The following is a 23,150-nucleotide window of genomic DNA, read 5'->3' on the forward strand; positions in this document are numbered from 1 at the left end:
TGGGTGGTATTCCATTGCATGAATATATACCACATTTTGCTTATCCATTCACCTGTTGAAGGACATCTTCATTGTTTCCAGTATTTGGTAATTATGAGCAGAGTTACTATACACATTTATGTACAAGTTTTTGTGAACATAAAAATTCAATTCACTTGGGTGGGAAAGGAACCGATAGGTCACATGGTATGTGTATGTTTAACTTTATAAGAAATTGTTAAACTATTTCCTAAAGTCACTGTGCCATTTTGCATTCCCACCAGCAACATATGAGAGTTCTATGTGTTCCACATCCTCAAGAGTGGTTGGTATTGTCAGGTTTTGAATTTTTTTTAATTTATGGAATTTCATTTTGATTCTAATTTGCATTTCCATATTTATGTTAATTACGTATCTTTTCATGTGCTTATTTATAATCCATTTTTAAAATTGGATTGTTCACTTTATTGTCAAGTTGTAAGCATTCTTTATATATTCTGAGTGCAAGTCCTTGACCCGATAGGTGATGTGCAAATATTCTTTCCAAGTCTGTGCTTTTTCATTCCATTAGCAGTGTCTGTTGCATAGCAAAAGCTTTTAATTTTGATAAAGTCCAATTTGTTGATTCTTTTTCTCTTGCGAGTTAAACTTTTGGTTTCGTATTTCAGAATTCACTGCCAAATCCAAGGTCCTGGAGATTTTCTCTTTATGTTTTCTTCAAGACATTTTGTGGTTTTACGTTTTATTTTTTAGTAAGGTTGTATGTAGTACCCTTTAAATTTTCATTTTCTAATTGTTGATCATCTGTCACATCAGGCATAAATACTAAATGCATTAAAACTTTTACATACATACATACGTATACATACAACACATTCGAACAGTTAAATTAGGAATAAATTTAAGAGAGAATTGTATTACTCTGATGTGGGAAAACCTTCCTTTTTTTATAAAGCAAAAGATGTATCACTTTAAAAACAAAACATTTTCTAGGATAAAAGCAACATAATTCAGGTGAAAAAACAGACAGACTGCGGAAGATACTTGTGCCTCATATAACAAGGAGTTAATGTCTATAATATATAGAAAATTCCTACAAAGTGATAAACAAAAGTGAGCAAAGGATATGAACAGGCAATTCTGCAAGAGGAAACCCAAATAGATGCCAAGCCCATAAAAGGTATTCAACACAGACGGAAATAACAGCAATGCCTTAGTTTTCATCCATGCTTGGTAGTCCCTGCAAAAGGTGCTGACAACCTTCATTCGGGCTTCATTCAACAGTTCATTCAGGCATGGATGTGGGAAAGCTGAGGGAGCCTGAATTGCTACAACTTCTTGGGAAAGCAATCCAGCAACATTTATTAAAATTACTAAGGATAAGCAGCTTAAAACTATAAGAGCCTGAATGTCCATGATATACAGAATGGACAGCTGTGGCCAATCCAAACTGTGGACTATTATGCAACTACTACAATCATTAAATCCATGCCTACATACCTAGAGAAAAATGAAATGAGCTTTTGTTACAGAGTGACAAGAACAGTGTCATCTGATGTGTATAAAAGCAACTCCTACCTGGCATCTGCTGCTCAGATGAGCAGAGAGGGTGGGGGCTAGGGATATAGTTGGCAGTTAACAGTGCTGACCTTGGGGGAAGAAAGCCATTGTGAATATTCGATTTATTCCACTTCCTACAGATGAGTACTTAATCCTTTTGCAATAAAATATTTAAATGAAGACAAATATAATCCAAGAGCAAATACTGATAGTGTGAACAGAGAGTGGGGAGTGATAAGGATCAGTATCCTGAGCTCCTGTGTCAAAGCTGCAGAGGTGGGCCCAGGAATCCGAATGTGAAGCCAGCTGTTGGAGGGACTCCTGTGCCTCACTGGGGGTGCAACTGGTTGATGTGGCATCGTGTTTTGAGAAAGGAGTTCTGTGGCTGCCCCCACCTCCCAGGTTTGCCATTCCTCATGGGTCAGAGGTCCTATCACCCCATCTTTCCTGATCCACTGGTCCGTCAGTGTATGAGTGTGACAATGTGTGGTTGTGGGAGCTGTTGTCCCATACTAGGCCTGTGCCTGTCACCTCTGTTTTATTCTTGACCCAAGAATAAAACGTGGGAAGAGGCCCAGAACCTGAGGTAGGGAGAGTCTTTGACACCTGAGCACAGCCCCAGGCACAGTTACCACTCTGAAGAGGATTCACTGGCCTTTACTTTCCTCAGACACTGAAATGTCAGGCACTTTGGGGCCATCTTAAACACCCACCCACCCCAGCACCCCACTATAAAACTGACTGTCAGGGCTGGAGCTTCCAGGCACAAACTCCACTCCTCACCTGGCCCTAGAAGCTCACAGGCCTGGCTCCACGGGACTGGCAGGTTGGGTGTGAGGCCTAACCTGCTCTCCCCACACTTTCTCCTCAGTGAGGAAGAGCCCAACACTGCTGGAAGTGAGCACGCCCCACTTCATGAGAACCAACAGCTTCGCTGAGGACTTGGACCTGGAAGGGGAGACTCTGCTGACACCCATCACCCACATCTCACAGTGAGTGCCTACATGTGTGTGAAGGGCTGGGCTGGAGGGGACTGGGGCTCAAGGAGTCAGCCTTGGTGTTGGGGAAGGCTTGCCCTCTGGCCAGAGTGCTATCTACTCGCCTAGCGCCCACCACTAGCCGTCTGCCTGGCCCCAGCACCGAGGCACCAGGCAAGAGAGGAGAGCAAGGGCACTTCCCACTGAGTCTGGGAACATGATCCTGTTGTTTTGACTTATGGAAAACCAGACTGATCATTTTCCACTTGTTTTCATGCTTTGAGAGTCTGAGATTGTTTTTCTCTCCCCGAGCCCCCTCCCCTGCCCCCCAAAAAACAGACGACTTTGTTTTTTAGCATTTCCCAGTGGAACCCTGGCCAAAGCCACGGGGCAGATGCTGGGTGCAGTCTGCCAGTTGCTGCTGCTGTCCTCAGGGGCTCCTTCAGGTGGAGGAAATGGCTGATTTTCCACGCCTTCCAGTTGGCCTTCCCCTGAGGCACAGCTGGCCTGGGATGCATGCCCATCCTCCCCCGCCGTCACGGCATGGCCAGGCCAATCCCCGGTGCCCGGCCATGGTGTGATTCCCCTGCGACATGTGACTCAGTGCTCCCCGCTGGGGTGCCCAGCGGTGACAGCCATGCAGTGGGGTCAGTGGGGCACTCAGGTCCATTCTGGCCACAGTTCCATTCTGGCTGCCAACCCATTGGGGATTCCCCTTGATAAATGTCTTTGTGTCAGGACCTGTGAGTGACACTTGCAGCCCTTCTGAGGGCCACTTGCGGGGACTCTCCTTCTCTCTACCGACGTTTTTCTAAACGGTGTTTTGTTCTTTGTACTCTCTGAGGGTCAGGAGGTTGTCCTGAGCCATGTGTGTCTTTGTCGTAGTGAGGCCCTGGGACTCCTGCCTTTGCAGCCAGCCAAGTGCAGGCCTGGCCTTGCAAATCACTAAGGAAATTGTGACCCATGGTGCTGGGGGGCTGCAGGTGTAACCAGAGAACTGGCAGGGTTAGGTAGACAGAATGAGGCCACCTCCAGGGAAGGAGTGGCTGTCTTAAGGGGTAATTATGATCAGATGGGACCTGCCCACCATCTTTCCAGGCCCCCCCAATTCACAGACAGGTTGGCAGTACCTCATGGTTGGTAGGGTATGAAGAGGCTCCAAGGGAGCCAGCAGGTCACTGGAAAGCAGGGGTGACTAGTCATGGACACCCTGAGAATAGGCTCTAAGCTTCTGGGCCCCTCCTGGCTGGGTAAAAAGGCAGGAGCAGAGGTGTGAGCAGGCTGGTAGCCAGATGTGCTGCCCAGGTACAGGTCAGCACCAAAAGACAGAATGATGGTTTACACTGTGGCCAAGGCTTGTACCAAGTCCTGGACGTGACGGACCTCCAAAGTGATCAGTGTTAGAGTTTAGTGGCTTATGTTGTGTGCAATACAGGTGGCAGTGGTTGTATTGCCTCTTGGCTGTCCCCTCAGACAGGGACTGTCCCTTCTCATCCTTCTGGCTGCTTGTTCCTCCTGTTGGAGCTCTCGCTCACCTTGGTTCTCTTGGTCACAGACCGGCCTCCAGACATGCAAAAAGTCATACTGGGAGGAGAGGGCCATCACCCACAGTCCATCTAGCTGGGGAGCCAGGCCTTACCAACTCTTGGGTCTTGCAAGGCCCCTGCAGGTGAAGGTGGTGAGAGACCAGGCACTATGTGGATCACAGCCAAACCTGCAGCTGCCCAGTAAATCACCACTATGGGAGTGAGGGCTGCTAGTGCTGTTATCAGCACATGCCAAGCTCCCTGGAGCCAGAGGTTACCCACCTGCCCCAGGGGTAACCCAAAGCCTCTGTGGCTGTGTCATCTAGGACACTGGGCTGTTTCTTGTTCCATTCCAGGATGACAGGGCCTGAACACCCATCCCCAAGCTCTCTGCCCACTCTGGGTCTGGCACATTATCATTCTGCAAGATCCTGCAGCCTTTTCAGGTTGGCACTCCCATGGCCTCCAGTGATAAGTGGGCCCAGGCAGATCACAGACTGCATTCATCACCCAACCAGGTCCCTACCCTGGAACTTACCAAGGCCTCTCTCAGAGCAGACTGTTCCAAAAGTGACTGCTGGATATGAGCCAGCCTGGGAAGGCAGGAAGGAGCCCAGGCATGGGGCTTGGGGTGAGGGATCTGAAGAGGGGACTGGGAGAGGGAAGAACAAGGAGGTTGCTGCAAAGGGGCCACCTTGAGGCATTGTGTTCTGGTCAAGGAAAACTCAGGGCTGAGGCGTCAGGGGAGCTGGCTGGAGTCAGGGTACGGTCCCTCCAGAGAGGCCTGCAGGGGAGAGTGGGCACATATAGTGTCAGGGCCTAGGAACCCACGCTCCTCCAGGGATACAGGCTGGGTAGAGGCCCCACTCCACCTGGGGGGGAAGGCTGGCAGCAGTGGGCACCCTGTTTCCTCAGGACCCAAACCGCCTGGTGGCAGGGGTGTGGGGGCCGTGCAGGTCTTCTGCCCGCATTGGGGCTGCATTCTTCCACCTCCCATACAGCCTGACCAGTGACTGATGCCCATAATTAAACTCGGCTCCAGCTGCTCAGGGATGCAGCGAAGCTCCTGTGGGCAGCCTGGCCCCATGGACCCTGAACTGGGAAGAGAGGCACACGCCCTGGTGTGTGCAAGGAACAGGGATGTGTGCTGGGGTCTCACTGGGGGCAGAGTGGGTGGGAGGCAGTTAACAAAAAAATTTCCATTTTTCTTCAGCATTTTACTGATGTTAAATGTATTACCATGCTGGGCCAATTCCAGAATTCAAATTAAAAACATAAATAAAGACACATTTTGTTTCCATCTCGAGCTCTCCCCGCCCGCAGGGCCCCAGAGAGGTGAGGTCACTGTAGCCTTGATTACGGGAAGGTCCCTGGGGTTGGGCGAAGCTCCTCTTTCTGGGGCCTGCTAGCCAGAGGTGGGGTGGGGGTGAGCAGGCCTGATGCAAGCTAGGGAGCCACGACAAGATGAGGCACGGGGTACTCAGGAGACAGAGTGGCTTCGCTGCACCCCATCCTATAGGTGGGCCTTACTGCTCAGCCTTAGGACCCTTAACCAGCTCTGGGCGGCCAGGACTCAGCCTCAAACACACCTTTCAGGCAGAAGCTGTCTTCCTAGGTTCAATGGGGCACAACAGAGTTCCTGCCAGCCTCAAACTCTCTGAGCCTGTGTCTCCCACCCAGAACCATGCGACAGGGCTTCTGAGGGAAAGGCATGAAGTAGAGACAGTAGGCCTGCATGGGCAGTTGGGGAGAACCCCCATGACAGAAGAGGAGCCCTGTACTCCAAGAGCCAGGATGAGTTCCTGGGATTCTGACCCACTCACTGTCCTCTGCTCACCAAGGGTCACTGGCATGACAGTGGGTGGGGACGGTGCCATGCCTGTGTGCATCCCTGTGCCTTGCGTGTGGTGACCTGCCATCTAGAATGCCCTTGTCACTCATCCGCAGCTATCAGATTTCCATTCATCTTTCCAGCGTCTGCTCAGCAAACCCCCGCTAGGACACACTCAGGCTGCACGGCTGTGTCCTCCTTTGGCTCTCAAAGCCCTTAGTACCAGTTCCCCAAGCCTTTCAAATGGTGCCAGGAGGGAGTAGGGCATGTATAGCCCTCTTGGTCTCTTCCTCTCCAGAACCCCCAAGGCCGCAGGCACGGAGAAGCACTAGGATTGCCACTCATTCAACCCTGCCTGAGATGAGGCAAGGACTGCAGGCACATTGCGCCAGTGCTGAGGCACAGGGCTAGGGGCCTGAGGATCGGCGTCTCTGAACTTGGGGGCTGTGTGCAGGTGTGACCTGGGTGAGCTTCTCCCAGCAACCTTGGGAGGCTTAAACCATTTTTGTGAAATCCTCCCTCACACTGCATCCCCAACTGCCAAGCCAGCCAGGACTGGCCTGGAAGTCACACGTCTGCCCCATTGGTTGCACATGGATACCTGAGATAGACAGACCAAGAAGACAGGCCCATAAGCCCTGCAGCCTGTGGCTCTGCCCAGCCCAGTCATGTGGTTTCTCTGAAGGGCTCCCGTCTCTTCTGTTTTGGCATCTAAGACGGGCAAGCCCCAGTTTGAGGTTAACAGATACTGCCCCCAGTCCCACTCTCCAGGGGGACCCTCAGGGAGCACCCTGCCCATTGAGATGGGCATGGGGGAGGACCAGGAGCCCTGAGGCTGGGCAGAGGGGGTGGAAAGAAGGCAGAGGGAAAGCTGCAGAGACCCCCACCAGGTGACTGTGAGCGCCTCCCTGGCAAGCATGTGCTTGCCTGGCCTCTTGCGACATGACAGCTTCGCAAATCCTTGAGCAAAAACAGCCCCGTGTGCGTTAATTAGAATTTCCATGTCTTCAACTTTCTCCTGGACCCTGCAGAATCTCACGCCAAGACGTTCAAGTTGCTCTTTTCCAGCAAGGCCGCTGTGGCCTGGCTTTCATCCACATCACTACTAATGTCTCCTGAATTCTGCATTTGTCAGCAAGGACAGGGCCAGTCTGTGCCGTCTGGAAATAAGGGCAAACGTCACAAGGGTGGCCCCAAATTTGGCTCCATGGACCAGGGGGCTAGCTCTTTTGATGGGACCAGCTTGGCCTGGGACATTTTGGAGACATCCAGGCCCACTGTGACCCACTCCCACAGACCCCAGGGTACCAGGCACTGCAGCTCTGTGAGTGTCTAAGCTCCTCACCATGTTTCTCTCCCTGTAAACTTTGGTGGGAAAGGACAGAAAGGCCATTCTGGGACCAGTGTCCAGAAGGATGAGTGAGGGGTTTGTCAAGAACAGATGAGACCATTTTGTCTTTCTAGATCAGTGTCCTGTCTTCTGCAAAGCTTCATACCACCTCTGTCTGCACGAGGTGCCAAGGAAGCCCTCTGGGGGCCCGCCCGGGAGGGCTGTGCAGGGCTGCATGAGTCATAGGATCCCCGTCAGAGCCCCACATAGCCCCAGCCAGGCTCAAACCCGTCTCTGAAATGCATGGGGGGATTAAATGTTCTTCTAATTAAATTAAAACCGAGGCGTAATGGCTCAGTGGGAAAGAGATGGGATTGGGAATCAGATGCCCTCAATCTGGCTCCCAGCCTGCATCAGCCCAGCTGTGGCGGCCCCCCGTGGCCCCCTAACCTTTCCAAACTTCACTTCCTCCATCTGAGCATGTGAGGAAGAAGTGGCTAGCCTTCTAGGGCTGCTGCTATGGGGAGAGGGCCACACTGTCTAGGTGGATGGCCCAGAGGAAAGCAGTGAGGCTTCTCACTTCCTCTGCAAGGGAAGGGCCATCCAAATCACCCTGCCCCAGTGCACTCTGGCCAGGCTCAGGCCTCTCCACTTGTGAACTCCCAGCCACGATGCTGCTCAGGTCCTCAGCCAAGCGGGTAGTGTTGGAGGATGTGACAGAGAGAACATTCACACCACAGAGGTGGCTGGAAGGCAAAGGACTTCACAACTGCACTAATACTGTCATGGAGACACTTCTGGCAGTAGGGGCAGCGGGTCGGGGCGGTGGGGGGGGGGGGGGGGCACATCCCATATAGATCTCTTATGTGCTCTGCCTAGACCTGAAAGGGGAGATTGAACTGCAGAGCATCTAGAGGCTGAAGCACAGAGGTGACCTAGTCAGGAGTCTGAGAGCCATGTCCCCTTAAGTGAGGGAGTGGGATGGGACTGGGCCTAGCAGCCCTGAAGTCCAGGACTAGCCACCTCTCTAATTGGGCTCACCTGGGCTACCCTGTTATAGGGTGGTAATGTTAAACTTTTAGTTAAAGGGTGACACACACACAGATTAGTACACAGGTCTCAAATGTGCAGCTTGAGGCATCTTCAGTCCCTGAGACCCAAGTGTGCAGCACCCAGAGGAAGCAACAGAACCCCCAGAAAGCCTCTCAGACTCCCATTTCCTGTCACTGACCTTGAGATTAACCACAAGCCTAACTTCTAGCAGCAAGGACCAACTTTATCCACATTTGACCTTTATGCGGTGGGAATGATGCAACTCATACACCTTTGTGTCCAGTGTCCCTCACTCAATTTGATGACTGGCAGCCTCTCTGTGGGGCTGAAGGGAGCAGTGCTCCCTTGTGCTCCTTGCTGTCTGGTGCTCCACTGTGTGCATGGCCTACATCATTCATCCATTCTACCACCTGTGGCCAGCAGGCAGTTTCTGGCATAGGTTGCTGTTTAAGAATATTCTGTACATGCTTTTGGTGAGCATCAGGTTGCATTCCTGGGGAATATATGCCTATATGTGGAGCTGCAGGGTCCTGGGTGGGCATATGTTTACTCTTAGTGAATACTACCCAGCAGTCTCCCGAAGGAGTCATCCCAGTTTTCATTCCCACAGGCAGCATTCTGGCTGCTCCACATCCTAACACTTGGCATTTTCCGTTTCCTTTTTAGCCATGATGGTGAATGTCCAGCAGCATCAAATGGTGATTTTAATTTGCAGTAACCTGTGGACTAATGAAGTTGAGTCTCTTTCCATGTTATCATTTAGTCAGATACATCATTCTGTATAAATTGTCCACATCTTCTGCCTGTTTTATGTTGATTTATGGTTCTATATATTCTGGAGTCATTTGTCAGACAGAGAGAGAGACACACACACTCAAACACTCTCTCACACACAAACACACACACACACACACACATTGCAAATATTGCCTCCCCCTCTGCAAGCTGCTTTCTTCCTCTCTTGATGGTGTCTTTTGATGAACAGAAGGTCTTAATTTTCATGTGGTCCAGTTAATCAAACATTTCCTCTCTGGATAGGGCTGTTTGTGTCCTATTTAAGAAGCTTTGACTACTCCAAGGTCATAAAGATATTCTGGTTTATTCTAAAGTTTTATTAGCTCACCTTTCCCATGTAGATCTGCACTCCATCTGGGATTGATTTTTGTGTCCAATGTGAGGCCGAGGTCAAGGTCCACTCTTCCCCTACTTGGATATCCAGTCTGGCTCAGCACCCAGCATGGGAAGGCCTGTCCTCTCCCCACTACCCTGCCGTATCAGTGTCTTTACAGTCAGCTCACTGGCTACATGTGGCTCTGTTTCTGGACCCTATTTGGTGCCACTGGTCAGATTCAAGTTGTTCTTTGTGGCCAGGGCCATGTTTCATTCTCACTGCAGTTTGCTAACAGGTTTTGACAGCTGGTCCTGCTGGCTCTGACTGCTTCTCCTTCCTCATCACCGGCTTTGCTGTCTTTGTAGGGTTTCTGCCTCACCATACATATGCCAGTTGCCATGGAAAGTCTCCTCTAGGTGTAGCAGACTCTAGATGGGCATGGGAGAATGGATATCCTTATAGTATTGGAGCTCCTGAAACATGGCATCGTGTGTCCCTTGTTTATTTAGGTTAACTTTCATATCTTTTACCCTGCCCTGTAGTTTTCAGTGTGGTGGTCATGAACAGCTTGTCAGATTCATTCTTTGTCAGCTGATAGTTTGGTGTATGTTCACTGAATCCAGGGACCAGGTCTGTCAGGGAGCCCTGGCCAGCTAGGGTCATTTCATCCTGCCCACAGGACACTGGGGCAGTCACCTAATCTCTATGAGCCTCAGTTTCCTCTTGTATACACTGGGGGTATATCTCACAGTATTAATGTAAGGCTTTGAGGAGATGGTGTTAGGCATCTAGCCACATACCTGACTCAGGGAAATGCTTGAAAATATTAGCCAGCATAAAATGTCTCTTTATGATGGGAGATCCTGTGGGGACATTCCTTATTTGGCCTGAGAGCTTTTGAAACTGCCAGGTCATGAGTTACCGTGGGATACAAATGGGGCCACAACATATGGCTGTCAGCTGCTGTCCTGAATAAGATGTGCCTAGAGGCCTGTGAGTTCCAAGCTTCAGGACAGTCTGGAGTTAGGTGGAGGGAAGGGAAGTCTAGAGGTCCCCAAGTCACAACCTCAAGTCTTGGAATGGGGTTCAGGAGCTGCTGGGGCGCCCATGGAGGTACAGGCAGAAATCTAGCACTCACTATTCTGCTCTGGGGAGGGGGCTGGAGGCAGAATCAGTGGACTGTGCCTCATTGCAGTCACAGGTGCCCCAGTATGCATGTCATTTGTTCTCATCACTGTTGGGCCCATCTGCCAAGGCCAGCACCCACATTCAAGCAGAGTGAAGAGCAGGGCGAGCTGTGCAGCTCACCTGCCTTTGAGCCTGCACATGACGGGCGAGGGAAGAAGACCATGGTAGCCTGTCTCTAGGCAACCCGTAGGTGCCCAATGGAGAAATAATTTCAAATATGGTAGCAGAGTTCAGACTCAGTGGCTTTCAGGTGCTTAGTATAGCCTGAAATTCCAGGAGCATTAACCAGACACCTACTATGTGTATTTCTTGTGTTGGGGTTAGAAGGGGATGCTGCTGTTGGCTGAGACACACAGCCCACATCATTGGTATGTCCCTCAGAGAGCATCTAGTGGGCCAGTCCTCCCGGCTCACAGAAGGGGAAATTGAAGCCTCAAGAAGGATAGGGACTTGCCAGTATCACTGGGAGACAGTAGCAGAAGCCAGGGCTCATTCCCAGACACACAATCTCTGGGGGAGCCTGGATATGCATGGCAGAGGCAGAGATGAACCCTGAAGATTGGTAGGAAGGCAGTGTAGCAGTAACAAGACAAAGGGATTCTGTGGCCCATGGAACAGGGGGGGGAACAGTCTGCAGAGATTATCTGGGCACTGACCAGTGGCTCTTGTGGCTGCCCTCTGCAATAAGAATTCTTCAAGTTCAGCCTCTATGTGCATCATAAACCTGGTGCCACTAGGCAAGGAGGTCAAGGGTCCTCACTGGCCAGTGGGCCACTGGGAAGGCTTCTGGATTGCCTGGACAAGGCTGACCTGTCCTCCCAGCATGCAAATTGGCAGATCCAGCTTCACGCCTTCTCATGGTGCCCCAGATCCCCTGACTAGGCATTCATGCTTCAGATATGTAGGCCCTGTAGGGACAATGCTGGTGTCATGGACAGGGGCTGCATCTGAGGCACACGTCCTTGGTAGTGACTGGCTAGCAGGAGGAAGTCTGGCAGTTAGTCTGTAAGGCCTGGTTGGTCCCATGGGAGGCCTGAGGTGCCATCTTAGAAAGAGGACCTTGTTGGGAGAGGAGGAAGAAAAATAAAAGGCAGAGAGACAGAGGTAGACAGGAGTCCAGGTCTGACCTCAGAATCAGACATCTCCACCATCCCCCAGCCCCTTAGCCTTTGATCTTCTCCATAAGTAATCTTTTCCCACGTGTGGCTACAGCCTCAGAGGCTCCCTCTGAAGATGACACTGGGAATATCCTGAAAAAAGTAAAGGAACACCTGGCATGCCTCTCCCAGGGTACCCTGGATGTCCACCCAGAGATTCTCCCACTTCAGCGGGCAGAAGAGCAACCCAGCAGGGGATATACACAAAGATCTGAGAAAGGAATTATTTTTAGGGCCAATTCAAGGGATTTTTCAAAGGTTAATTTTGACTCTGGCTGACTTATCTCCTAAGTCTTTGGCACTGAGCATTCATACGAAATCAGACTGCACTGCACCCTAAGTATAAACTTTGCCACAGCAGTGTCCTGTGGTGCCCTGCTGGGGAAACTGAGGCAGAGAGGAGTGATTTTGCAAGGGCAGTAGAGGGTACTTGGTAAGTAGGTGGTAGGCAGGACTTTTCAGAGAACAAGGATGAGCTACACACATATACATGCATGCACATACTCATTCTGACCCAGTCAGGGTTCTTCCCTCAAATAAATCCCTGCAACCCCACTGTGGTTACAGGTCTGAGCCTTTGGCCCCAGGGAGCCAAGCCCTGGAAAGGAGGTGGGCAGCACCAGGCAGCCAGTCTGTGGGCCCTGCTATGCTTCCTCAGGCAGCTAGTCTCTGTATCTGTGGTAGAAAGAGTGGGCTAAAAAGTTAGATAGCACCCCTGACTTCAAGTCCTTGAGTGTGTGTTGGGCTTCTCTCCCTACCTTGGCCTGATCTGCACTCAAGTCCAGCATCCTCCCCCGGTCCCTGGTCTGCACTGAACAACTGTCTTCTGCCCCAAGGGGACCTTTCTTCTCCCACCTAATCCTCCCTCTTTGGGCCTTTCAAAGGTGGGCTTGTTTTTCAGTGTTTTCTTTAGGTTCATGTCTTGATTCGTTAAGTTAAATCGAATTCCTTCCAGTCTGAAATACTCGAATGCTTTTTTCTGCTTTTCTTTTTGAATTGCCCCATGAACCCCACCAGCTGGGTGTGTGGGCTCCAGGTGGGAGCTCAAGGGAGCCTGGTGTGTTGGGTGCAGAAGCAGTGTGGTGGGGCAGCCTTCACAGGCTGGTATGATTGAGCTCAGGCTGGTATGGGTTAGGGGATGAGAGTACAGAACTGTCTACCCCAGAGGCTCTGAAAAGCTTCAGTTGAGATGTCCTTCCCCTAAGGTCCCCACATTCCATGGCAGTGCCCAGGAGCTCTATACTCCCAGGCCCCTCCATTACCAGCCTGTCTTCCACACTGGAAGGTGGCCTTATCAGACCACATGGCCTGAATTTTGATTGGGAAAGCATCCCTTCAGGTGTCAGGTGATGGAAGGACTCTGGGTAAATGGAAGCCCTAAGACCAGATATGATAGGACCTTGCGCAGTGGACACAAGTCAGCTGATGGCAGAGCCAAGGCCAGATGTCAGGTTCCAGACTCTGAGTTCTAGGCTTTTTTGCTGGTCCAGCATGGCGTGTCTCCTCCGTGCACCAGATCCAACCAGTCCCCTTCAGAAGGGCTGGACCAAGTGACTCCAACGCAGGTTCTGCCTGGCCATTTTCTTGAGTGTCATACCCTAGCCACCTGTCAGGGGAGCAGTATGTGGCACTTGAGGCCTTGGGCCTCATGCAGGCCCACCTCAGGTGGCAGGGAATAATGAACCCCAGCTGAGTCCACTGCAGGCCTTGCCTAAAGGAGAAGCCAATGAATCAATGTATTCCTTGAACAAATATAGGGTCTGGGGCTGGCCAAAAGAGACCGTGAAGATGGCTTCTCAGGCCACAGCAGGCCTTCATGGTACTCAGCAGGAGACCCCAGCAGGCAGCATCAGGGCAGGCGTGCTGACCATCCCTGAGCCAAGCACAAGGATCAGAATGGGCCCTGGAGCCAAGGCCAAAAGCCGAACTGTGACTAGGCAAGCTGAGTCCCCTGTATATTCTGGGGACTGGGTGATGCAGACTGCAAAGCCTTGGCCACCTTCTCCCCTAGAAGAAATCTCAAGAGAAACAATCCCACAGGCTACCAGGCCAGCTTCTGGAAACAGTCTTATTACCAAACAAAGGGAAGTGACAGTGCAGAACTCCCCTTGGCCTTTGTTTAGCCCACCCTCTGCCTAGGCACCAGGCCTGGAGGTTCCAACTTGGTGTGGGGCCTCCTTGAGCCAGCACACCTGAAAAGCCATACAAACTCCTGCTTGTCACAACCACTTGTTGATGCTGACAGCCTCTAGAAAGATAGCTCTCAGCCTATCCCCTCCCTGGCCACACAGGTGCAAGGCCCTATTACTTGGGCTAATGAGAAGCTAAACGTGACCAGGCTACCCACCTTGCTACTGCTGATGAACACCCTGACTCATGTCCCTGGTTTTCCTACAAATGTTTAATTCCTGACGATGCTGAATCTCAGGGCTTGGAAGGCCCAGACTGGACAGGGGAAGGGGTACAGTCCTTTCTTGCTGGTATGTTGGGAAGCTCTGGTGCAAAAGGCAGTGATGGCCCTTCAATCCCAGACCCACAAGCACCACAGCCAGGAGAGTCAACGTTAGATATGAAGAGGGACTTCCTGAAAGCAGGCACAGGAAGGCATGGGAGCTTAGCCCACGGGGTGCTAGACAAGGGAGTGTGTCTCTTTCCTCATGACTGACAGCAGCCACAAGGGAGGCCCAGTGTTGTGGGGAGGCATGAGGGGGTCCTCTGTGCTTTCTGGCTCTTTGGGTCCGGGTGCAGCCCCTCATTTGTACTTGCTGGCTGTCCTATGGGGGCTTGGGCTAGGTCTCCCTGCCGGTGGGGAGGGAGGTGTGGAAGCTGGTTTGCTGGGGCCACCCAGTGTGGGCTCAGGAAGGGAAGGAATGTGACCGAGGCTGGGTGTGGCTGGGGAGAGCACAGCCAGTTGTGGGTTTTTCTTGGGGCCCAGATAGATGTGAGCAGAGCTGGAGGCCCCTCTCTCCCAGCCCCCAGCACACACACTAGGACCTTTCTTCATCATGCAGCCGTGGAGCTGGAGGCCAAGGACACCCTCTGGAAATCTGAATTCCATTCGCTCTTGGCAAAGAGCAGCTTCCTGCTTGGGGAAGGTGCATGCGTGCGTGTGCGCGCGCGCGCGCGCGACCACGAAGGCTGGGGGGAGGCACATGGGGAGGAGGGCTGCCTGTCGAGATGTGTAAGATGGCCCCAGTGTTACTAGGTACTAGATGGCACTTGCAAAGCCCATTCCAAGGATTTAGACAAATACCTCGAGTGAGTGAATCTGAAGCGTGCTGGTTGCGTTGCCTTTTAAATAGTCTCTGGCTTAAAACAGTCACAGCGAAACATGCCTTTGAATTGGAAAGCCAGAACTTTTTGCAAAATAATTTGAAAAGTTTGTTGAACCTTAAACCTTTCCCGATGACTCCTTCCTTCTGAATTTAACTCGTTAAAGTTGCTCCAATCCCAGCCCAGTGCCAGACCAGCTTCCTGGAAACTCTCGCCAACTGCTGGCCTTTGGAAAGGCTTGTCACCCTAATAGCTGTTTAAAAAAAAAAAAAAAAAAAAAAGCTCACTGGGCACCTTGGCTGCAGGGTCTGAAAAGTCCTTTGTGTTAGCTCCAGCTGCAGAGTTTTTCCAGGCCTCGCTTCTGGGGCTGACTGGAGCTGTTTCTCTTCGTTTCCTCTTACAGTGGCGGGCACTCAGCCGGCTTCTTCCCGCCCGACTTCTCTGCCAGAGCCCAGGTGGGGGACGGGGATGCCAAGGGCAGAGCCCCTGGAGAGGCTAGTGTGGGCATATCCTGAGTGGACAGGCCTGAAGGTGGGTTCACTAGCCTCTTTCTCCCATCCTTCCCCCTATTAGAGGTAGTGCTCTAGTGGGGAAAGATTAGGGCCCCTCCTAGGTCAATATTGTGTCATTTCCCCAGAATAGCCAGGGCCAAACCAGCTCCCAAGCAGTACTGTTTCAGAAGTGAAGATAACTCACCCCTCCCAAAAGCAGAGTTTTGGCAATATAAAACATGAAAGTGGGATGGGATCTAAGTCATATTTTCTTAACGAGTTTAAAACACGTGTGTGCATTAGAAAACATTTAAATACAGACATCAGGCAAATCAATTGAAAAATATATTGTCATTTTGTGTTAAAATAAAAGATGATCTGAAATGGAAAAAAGTTACATAAAAACTTAAATATTTCATGAGACACAGCAGTCACAACATGCCATACACATTTCTTTCAGAATCATTCCACTTGAAATTCTGTAATAAGACATACGTAACAGTTTCACTTCCTAGGAGATCCCAGTGGCTCCTCAGATAGGGTGGAGAGCACCCCTTATTAGAGGGTGGTTGGGCTCTCTGGGAGCCCGCCCAGGGCCTGCCCTGACTCTGGCTCTGCCTTTCACTGTCAAAAACCTCTTTGTGCTGGAGCAGCCCCTGCTCCACAGAGTGACATGAACCAGAGACTCACAGCACTGTGTGCGGGGAGCTGCTGCCTGCAGGGCATACACGCGCATGCAGGGCTGCACCCTGCCCTACCGTGCATCCACAGCCTGGCCAACACCTGCCTTCTGGGGAGCCAATCGTGCTTTATGTATTCAAGTGTTGTGCTACAAAAATTATAAAACAGTCTTTACACACATGGTAAAACAAATTCAGAGTACAAAAGGGGTGAAAAATAACACTCTCCCCACCCAACCCCTAATTCCCAAGTTTCCTTCCCTAAAGGTTACCACTCAACACTTTCCTATTGCATCTTTCCAGACATATTTTATATAAACAAATATATGTGTGTCTGTGTGTGCATGTACGTAGTAGATATAGCTCCTTTTTATACAAATGGTAACATACTATATGTATTCTTCTACACTTTGCCTTTGACTTCTTTCATAGGTATGCCATACTTCTTTTTGAGCTGTACATATGATGCTGATTTATTATGGTGCACTACATCTGAGAAGCATTTTTATTTCAAAATGTGTGTGTACATGTATACAGACACACATGTGAACAGGTGATAGCTCTGGACAGTGTAGCTGAAGTGTTGTTGTCTTATGGTTGGGCTTCCAGTATAATTGGAAGAAGCATAGTCTCTGTGTTCTGTTAGAGATTTAGCCCAATGGGCTGGGCTTTTCCCAGATAGGACGTGCTCCCTGTTCTGCTCAGATTGTTAGCTGTCGTCTTTCTGGTATCAATTCCATTTCTGGTGAACACTTGGACTTGGCAAAAGGCATAGAGGTAGTGGTACAGGAAAGATTTAAGAAGGCTAAGGACCATCATACTGGGTATTCAACAGTCAGCTCTCCAAAGAGGCCTCTAAGAAATGGGTAGCTTCACAGATTCACAGATGGATAGTTCCTTAAGGTCTTGAGTATTTCCAAGGGAGCACTAACTGGACTACAGCCTGGAAGCAGAAAGCCAAGTTGCATGCATAGTGGCTGAGGGTATGATGGTCTGCTGTATGAAGCAACCCCAGGACATTTGAAGAGAATGGAGTGATGGCCAGTGTATTGTGCTGGGATCTACCACAAGGGTCATGCTGTAATGACCCTTGTCAGCTTTGACTGGGGAGCCTTTCATTTCTTAGTAAGCATTCAGCCCCAATGTGCACCACTTAAAAGACGCTGGTATGTTCTGGAGATGGATCTGTATTAAGACATCTAGCAAATCTCCTTTTCATTAACAGCTGCAGAGAGTTTCATTGTGCCGTGATTTATGGAACAGATCCTCTATTGATGGATATGTAGGGCAGCTAAAAAACAGCCATTAACCATTCAAATATATTCACTGCTGAAATGACCACTTATGAAATTAGTTTCCCCGAAACATCCCTCCCTATTGAACACTGTTATTTCTCCCTATCCATCTTATCCCTACTTGTATCTCTGCTGACTGATCTCTTTGGCTGTCTCTTGTCAACCAAAGACAATATAAAGCACACACAAAGTAAAGAGGAACTTATAAAGAGGAACTGTAAATCTTGCCAAAATAGGAGATTTCATCAAGTTAAAGAAAATGATATCAAAGAATTTATCAAATAGAGACTGGGCAGAGTAGACCAGTTAGTTATCAGTTGAAGAGGAAACCAAGATTGATGCCTAGATAAGCATTTCAGAGGACAGCAGAGGAGATGATAATTGATGCAGGTGGCCTCTTGGTCAAGCAGTGAAACCATGCCATACTTCTACAAAAAATGATCCTCTCTGTGGAAGTGCTGCCAACATCCTCTCCAAGTATAAAAGATGCCCTCAGATGTTACCATATAATGTTTTACAAAAGACAAACCAAAATCCCCTCTGGATTTGTGTTTTTCTAAAGTGGGTACATAATTGTAACTCTTAACAACTGTTACTACATATGAGATAAAAGAATATTTTAACTACTGTTATTTTTCAAAATAACTTCCCAATCAAATATCTCTATTGTAAAATTTTGGTCTCCATTTTCAGTGGATTTACTTTAAGAGATCCTCCCTTTCCCCCCATTTCCAGCAGGATTAAAATATTCGTTTATGTTGTGATAGATACTGCCAAATAAGGGCTATACCATTTACATCACTATGACTGCGCAAATGCACTTGCTTCCCCCACCCTTACCGAGTGTATAATCAGGTTTTTATCTTCATTAATTTCATAGATGAGAAATGGTACAATGGAGCTTTATTTTACATTTATTTTGTTGGAAATGAGGTTTTTATCTTTTCAAATGATTAAAATCATTGTTTTTTCTTTTTCGTGAACTATCTCTTCATACCCTTTGGACTTTGTAAAACATCCTGTCTTATTGATTTGTAAAAAGCTTGCTTTGTCATATTCATTGAAAATATTTTATCCTAATTTTCCTTAGGTATTTTGGCTTTTTCTATAATTTTTTTTGGTGGCAGAATTTTTTTAATTTCACATAGTCAACTGTGTCAGTCTTTTATGATTTGAGGTTCTTATCTTAAATTTTGAAATAACCTCCTCATCCTGGAATTGTTTTAATAAATTCTTCCATGTTTTCTTCTATCATTTTTTATTTCATTTTTTACATTTAAATCCTTGCTTTATCTGGATTTTGGCATAGTAATTAAATCCAATTTAGTTTCCCATGTTTGTCCAGTTGTCCCAACACTATTTATTTGAGTATATCATCATCTCTCTACTAATTTCAACTGCTACCTTTATCATATTTCAAACTCTCATTTAATTTGTGTCCATTTCTAGACTCTATTCTGGACTGCTGATGGGTCTGTTGATAGGCCAGAACTCAGTTATTTTAATTATGTAACTTTATGATGCACTTATCTGTGTAGCAGGACTCCCCCTCATCTCCATTGCTTAAGAGCCAATAATAGGAAGCTCATTTTCACAATGCAGTCAACCAGGGGAATTCATGGCATGGCCTAAGATCTAAACACTCTTAAGATTTAAACACAGGATTAGCTCTTGAGTTAGACAGGAAGCTGGGGTGTTTGGGACTGAGGCTTCATCTTGGCAACTAATAATGTCAGGGAGCATGAGCACTTGTTTCTTTCAAGGCTCACTTCACGGAAGGCAGAATCCAGGTCGGGGGTGTACAGGAGTTGCCAGCTGGACCCAGGGACCATTTTATATACATGTATGATCATACTTTTCAGGGCATCTTGGAAAAACCGAATTTGCTAACTCAATAGAGAATAAAAGAGTAAATAGGCCTAATTCAAGAATTTTTAAAAACCTACAATAAGAAACATAACCTAAAACTTGTAGCCCAGCCCCTCCTCCATACCAACCACCAAAAAAACCCACTAATACCATAAAGTACCATAGCTAGAGCTAGAGTGCTATTGTAAGCTGTGCAGGCCAAAATGGTTTCATGGCATGAGTTGGGCAGCAGCGACTCAGTTTCCATGTCTGAGTTAGGCCACCTGTAGCAATGCAGCCCCAAACATGTGAATCTGGTCCAGAGGACTACAGCTGCCTGTCCCCCCTTGGCTGTGCTCTCCTTTACTAATCCATAGCCAAAGATAGGAACTAAGAGCAGGGTCTAGGAGTCTGAACTCATATCCTAAGTCCACTACTTTCTACCTGCTACATCTTGAGTGAGTCACTTAACCTCAGTCTCAGTTTCTTTACCTGTAAAATGGGAATCATAAGAGTTCCTTCCTCACAGGGTTGTTATGAGGATTACACAAATTAATAGTGTAAAGTATGCAGAAAGGTGCCTGTCCTATAGTAGTGACACAAGGTTACTTAAATGTATTGCTATACCTCATGATGGCCATTCCATCCATTGTGATCATGTGTACCATGCAATTCACAGTGCCTTGACAAAGGTGATGGGGAGGTGAGTTGGAATGAATAGTATCAGCATCAGAAAAAGTACAAGTGCATCCTCATAAGATTATTTAGGATGCATAGGATCCCAGATTAGATTTTTTGAAATCTGCCTTTCTCTCCATTCTTATCCAGATGCTGTAGACAGTGATAGGAAAATGGTCCCTGCTGCACACTAGGGCCTGTTAGGCCAGACGGGTGCTAGAGGAGCACAAGGGGCCAGACTGCTGCTACTTCTGAATTTTACAGGACATGCATTTTTTTTTTTTTTTTCTTTCATATAAACTTAGAACCAGCTCCCTTAATTTTTTTTTTTTTTTTAAGGCAGAGTCTCACTCTGTCACCTAGGCTGGAGTGCAGTGGCGCAATCTCGGCTCACTGCAACCTCTGCCTCCCAGGTTCAAGCAATTCTCCTGCCTTAGCCTCCCTAGTAGCTGGGACTACAGACATCTGCCACCATGCCTGGCTTTTTTTTTTTTTTTTTTTTTTTTTTTTTAATTAGAGACAGGGTTTCACTATGTAGGCCAGGCTGGTCTCAAACTCCTGACCTCAAGTGATCTGCCGGCCTCGGCCTCTCAAAGTGCTGGGACTGCAGGCGTGAGCCACCACCCACGGCCTCAGCTTGCCTAATTAAAAAAAAAAGTTGTCTATCTGTGTGTATATCCATATCCCAGTGGCATTTGTTATTGAAACTCTGTTCAATTTAAATTAACTTAGGAAGAACTGCCTTCCCCCCACTTCAAAAAAAAGTCTTTCCAGCCACAAATAGAAGCAGTTTACCCACATGTTCAAATCCATGGCAACATCCTTCCATATTTTTTAGATTTTTGTATGGATTTTGGACATTCTAAAATTCATTTCTGGGTATTTTTAGGAGGACTATTGATTTTTTTTTTAATTTGGGTTTTTTTTAAATAAACTTTTGAGATAATTGTAGATTTCACATGCAAGTCTAAGAAACAACATAGAGAAATCCTACGTACTCCTTTACCTAGTTTCCCCCGATGGTAACATCTTGCAAAACCGTAGTACAAAATTCTTACCAGGATATTGCATTGATAAGTCTCACTACAAGACATTTCTAACTCTTCAAGAATCCCTCATGTCCCCCTTTTATAGCCACCCCCAATTCCCTCCCACCCCACCCTGTCCGTAGCCACTGGCAACTACTAACCTATTCTTCATTTCTTTATCATTCCAAGAATATTACATACATGGAACCACACAGCAAATTACCTATTTGGGATAGGCTCTTTTCACTCAGCACAATTCCCTGAAGATTCACCCAGGTTATTGTGTGTAGCCTTGCATTTTGGTATGACTCAATTTGGGTTTGTATTTTTAAAGCTGATGGACCCTATTTACTAGTGCTTTCAAGATTGCACTAACCATCATAGGTGAAATAGGTATGTGTTCTTTTATTATGATAGCCTCCTCAGATGTGGACATTAGTGCAATTTGGGCTCCAAAAAGAGACTTTGGAAGATTTCACTAATGATGCGGTTATTTTTTAAATAAATGCTCCCCCCTCCCGACGCCAAAAAAGCACCTACGAAAAAATTCTTATACAGCAATTCTACTTCTGAATGCTAAGAGGGTTTGGAAAAAGTCATTCTTACAGTGTTTGTGTTCTATGAAGAGTGGGTAGAAGGAAGCCAGGTAGAAGTATTCCTGCCTCCCCGAGAGAGCTTCACTTTCTCCCTATATCTTCCTGTCCTACCAGCCCACCTGGTTCTCTCTGTCTCTCTCTCCAACTGTGACCCGTCTTTTCCTTGTAGCTCCCTGCTCACTCCATGTGGAAGATGGCTCTTGGGGCTGGAGTGACTAAAGGCAAAGAATGGGGATCCCTGTGACAGCTCCAGGGGATTTTGGGACCAGATAACCTTAATGGCCTCAGGTTCCCTAGATGAGAAATGGGACTTAGTAAAGTCAAACTGGTCCAGGTTAAGCCAGCCCATACCTGGAAGGAACTTACCCTTTTCTAGAGTAACTTCCCTTTTCAGGAAGTTTCTAGCCTGCTCGCTCGCTTGCCATCTCTCCCTACCCCCACCCAACCTCCCCCCACCTATCTCTCCCTCTCTCAGGAGAGGGTGCTCCCTCACCTTTAAAGACCAGGCAATTGCTGTTGCTTCTCATGTGTCTGTTCCTTTATTCAGTATTTGTGGGCACTGACCACATACCAGGGCACTGTGGCGGCCCTGGGACCTGGGAGGACCAAAGTGGATACAGTCCTTGCTTTCTCAGGTTATGGTCATATCATCCATGCTCCACAAGCATCAAGATACTCTAAAGGAGGCCCAGCACTACCATCTAGGTGGGGAGAAAACCTGCCAGCCATAACGAACACACCTTTAGGCTGAAGAATAATCTTCAAATGATACTACTACTTACACTTCCTGTTTGCCAGGCAAATATAGACATCATTTCACTAATCCTCACAGCAGCTTTTAACACAAGATATTATCATTCCTGTTTTATAGATAATCTCCTCAGGGTTGAGGGATTAAGTCTAGGGCCCAGGGTCACAAAGCTAGGGAGCCGTGGATCTGCAGGAGATGTCCCAGCTCATCAAATATTCTTTCAGTATTAAACATACCAAGCTCTCTCCTGACCTTCTCTCCCTTTCCCCAGGCTAGGACTGTCTTATCCTGTGGGTCTTAGCTGAAATGTCCCTTCCTCAGAGGAGCCGATTTCTAAAGCTTAAGACTGGGCTGTAAAAAGTCACAAACCTCCCCTCCCATTCTTAATGTGTAACTGTGTGTTTACTTGTGGTAAAGGGTTTACTGGCTGGCTCCTTCGATCACATTCAAGACCCATGAGGGTATAGGCTGGCTGTTTTTGTTCAGTGTTTTATCTTCAGTGCTTAATCCATAGGGAGCCTGTCACGGACACTCCGTGAATGTTTGGTGAGTGAGTGAGTGAGTACTTGTGCCCAGGTCAAACTAGGTGCTAGGACCCAGGCAGGGGTTCCATGAGGCTATGCTGGGATTCAGGCAACCCAAGGCTGGTCTGGAGAGTGTAAGGCTTGAGAGCTCTTCTTCAGGCTCAGTCATCCCTACTTCCCCAGAGCTCATGTCCATATGCTATTGTCCATAGAATCTGGGGTCCAAAGTCGACCAGAATGTCTCTAGTCATAAAGAATCTCTTCCCCTGGAGCC

At 48.2% G+C, this 23,150-nt stretch overlaps 2 protein-coding genes across 5 annotated transcripts in view; one reads left to right on the plus strand and one right to left on the minus strand.

Moving 5' to 3' along the window:
* KCNQ1 (potassium voltage-gated channel subfamily Q member 1) overlaps positions 1-23,150 on the plus strand; it is a 395,418-nt gene that overhangs the window by 204,514 nt on the left and 167,754 nt on the right. For all 4 annotated transcript variants that reach the window (XM_037998840.2, XM_008008132.3, XM_073007231.1 and 1 more), the window contains exon 11: positions 2,411-2,531. In XM_037998840.2, the coding sequence (XP_037854768.1) occupies positions 2,411-2,531 (121 nt within the window). The remainder of the gene's footprint in view (positions 1-2,410; positions 2,532-23,150) is intronic.
* LOC140713166 (uncharacterized) overlaps positions 3,415-23,150 on the minus strand; it is a 46,156-nt gene continuing 26,420 nt past the window's right edge. The window contains exon 5 of the mRNA XM_073022529.1: positions 3,415-15,238. The gene's annotated coding sequence lies outside the window, so the exon portion shown is untranslated. The remainder of the gene's footprint in view (positions 15,239-23,150) is intronic.

Source organism: Chlorocebus sabaeus, chromosome 1 (assembly GCF_047675955.1).
Source record: "Chlorocebus sabaeus isolate Y175 chromosome 1, mChlSab1.0.hap1, whole genome shotgun sequence".
Classification (NCBI taxonomy): domain Eukaryota; kingdom Metazoa; phylum Chordata; class Mammalia; order Primates; family Cercopithecidae; genus Chlorocebus; species Chlorocebus sabaeus.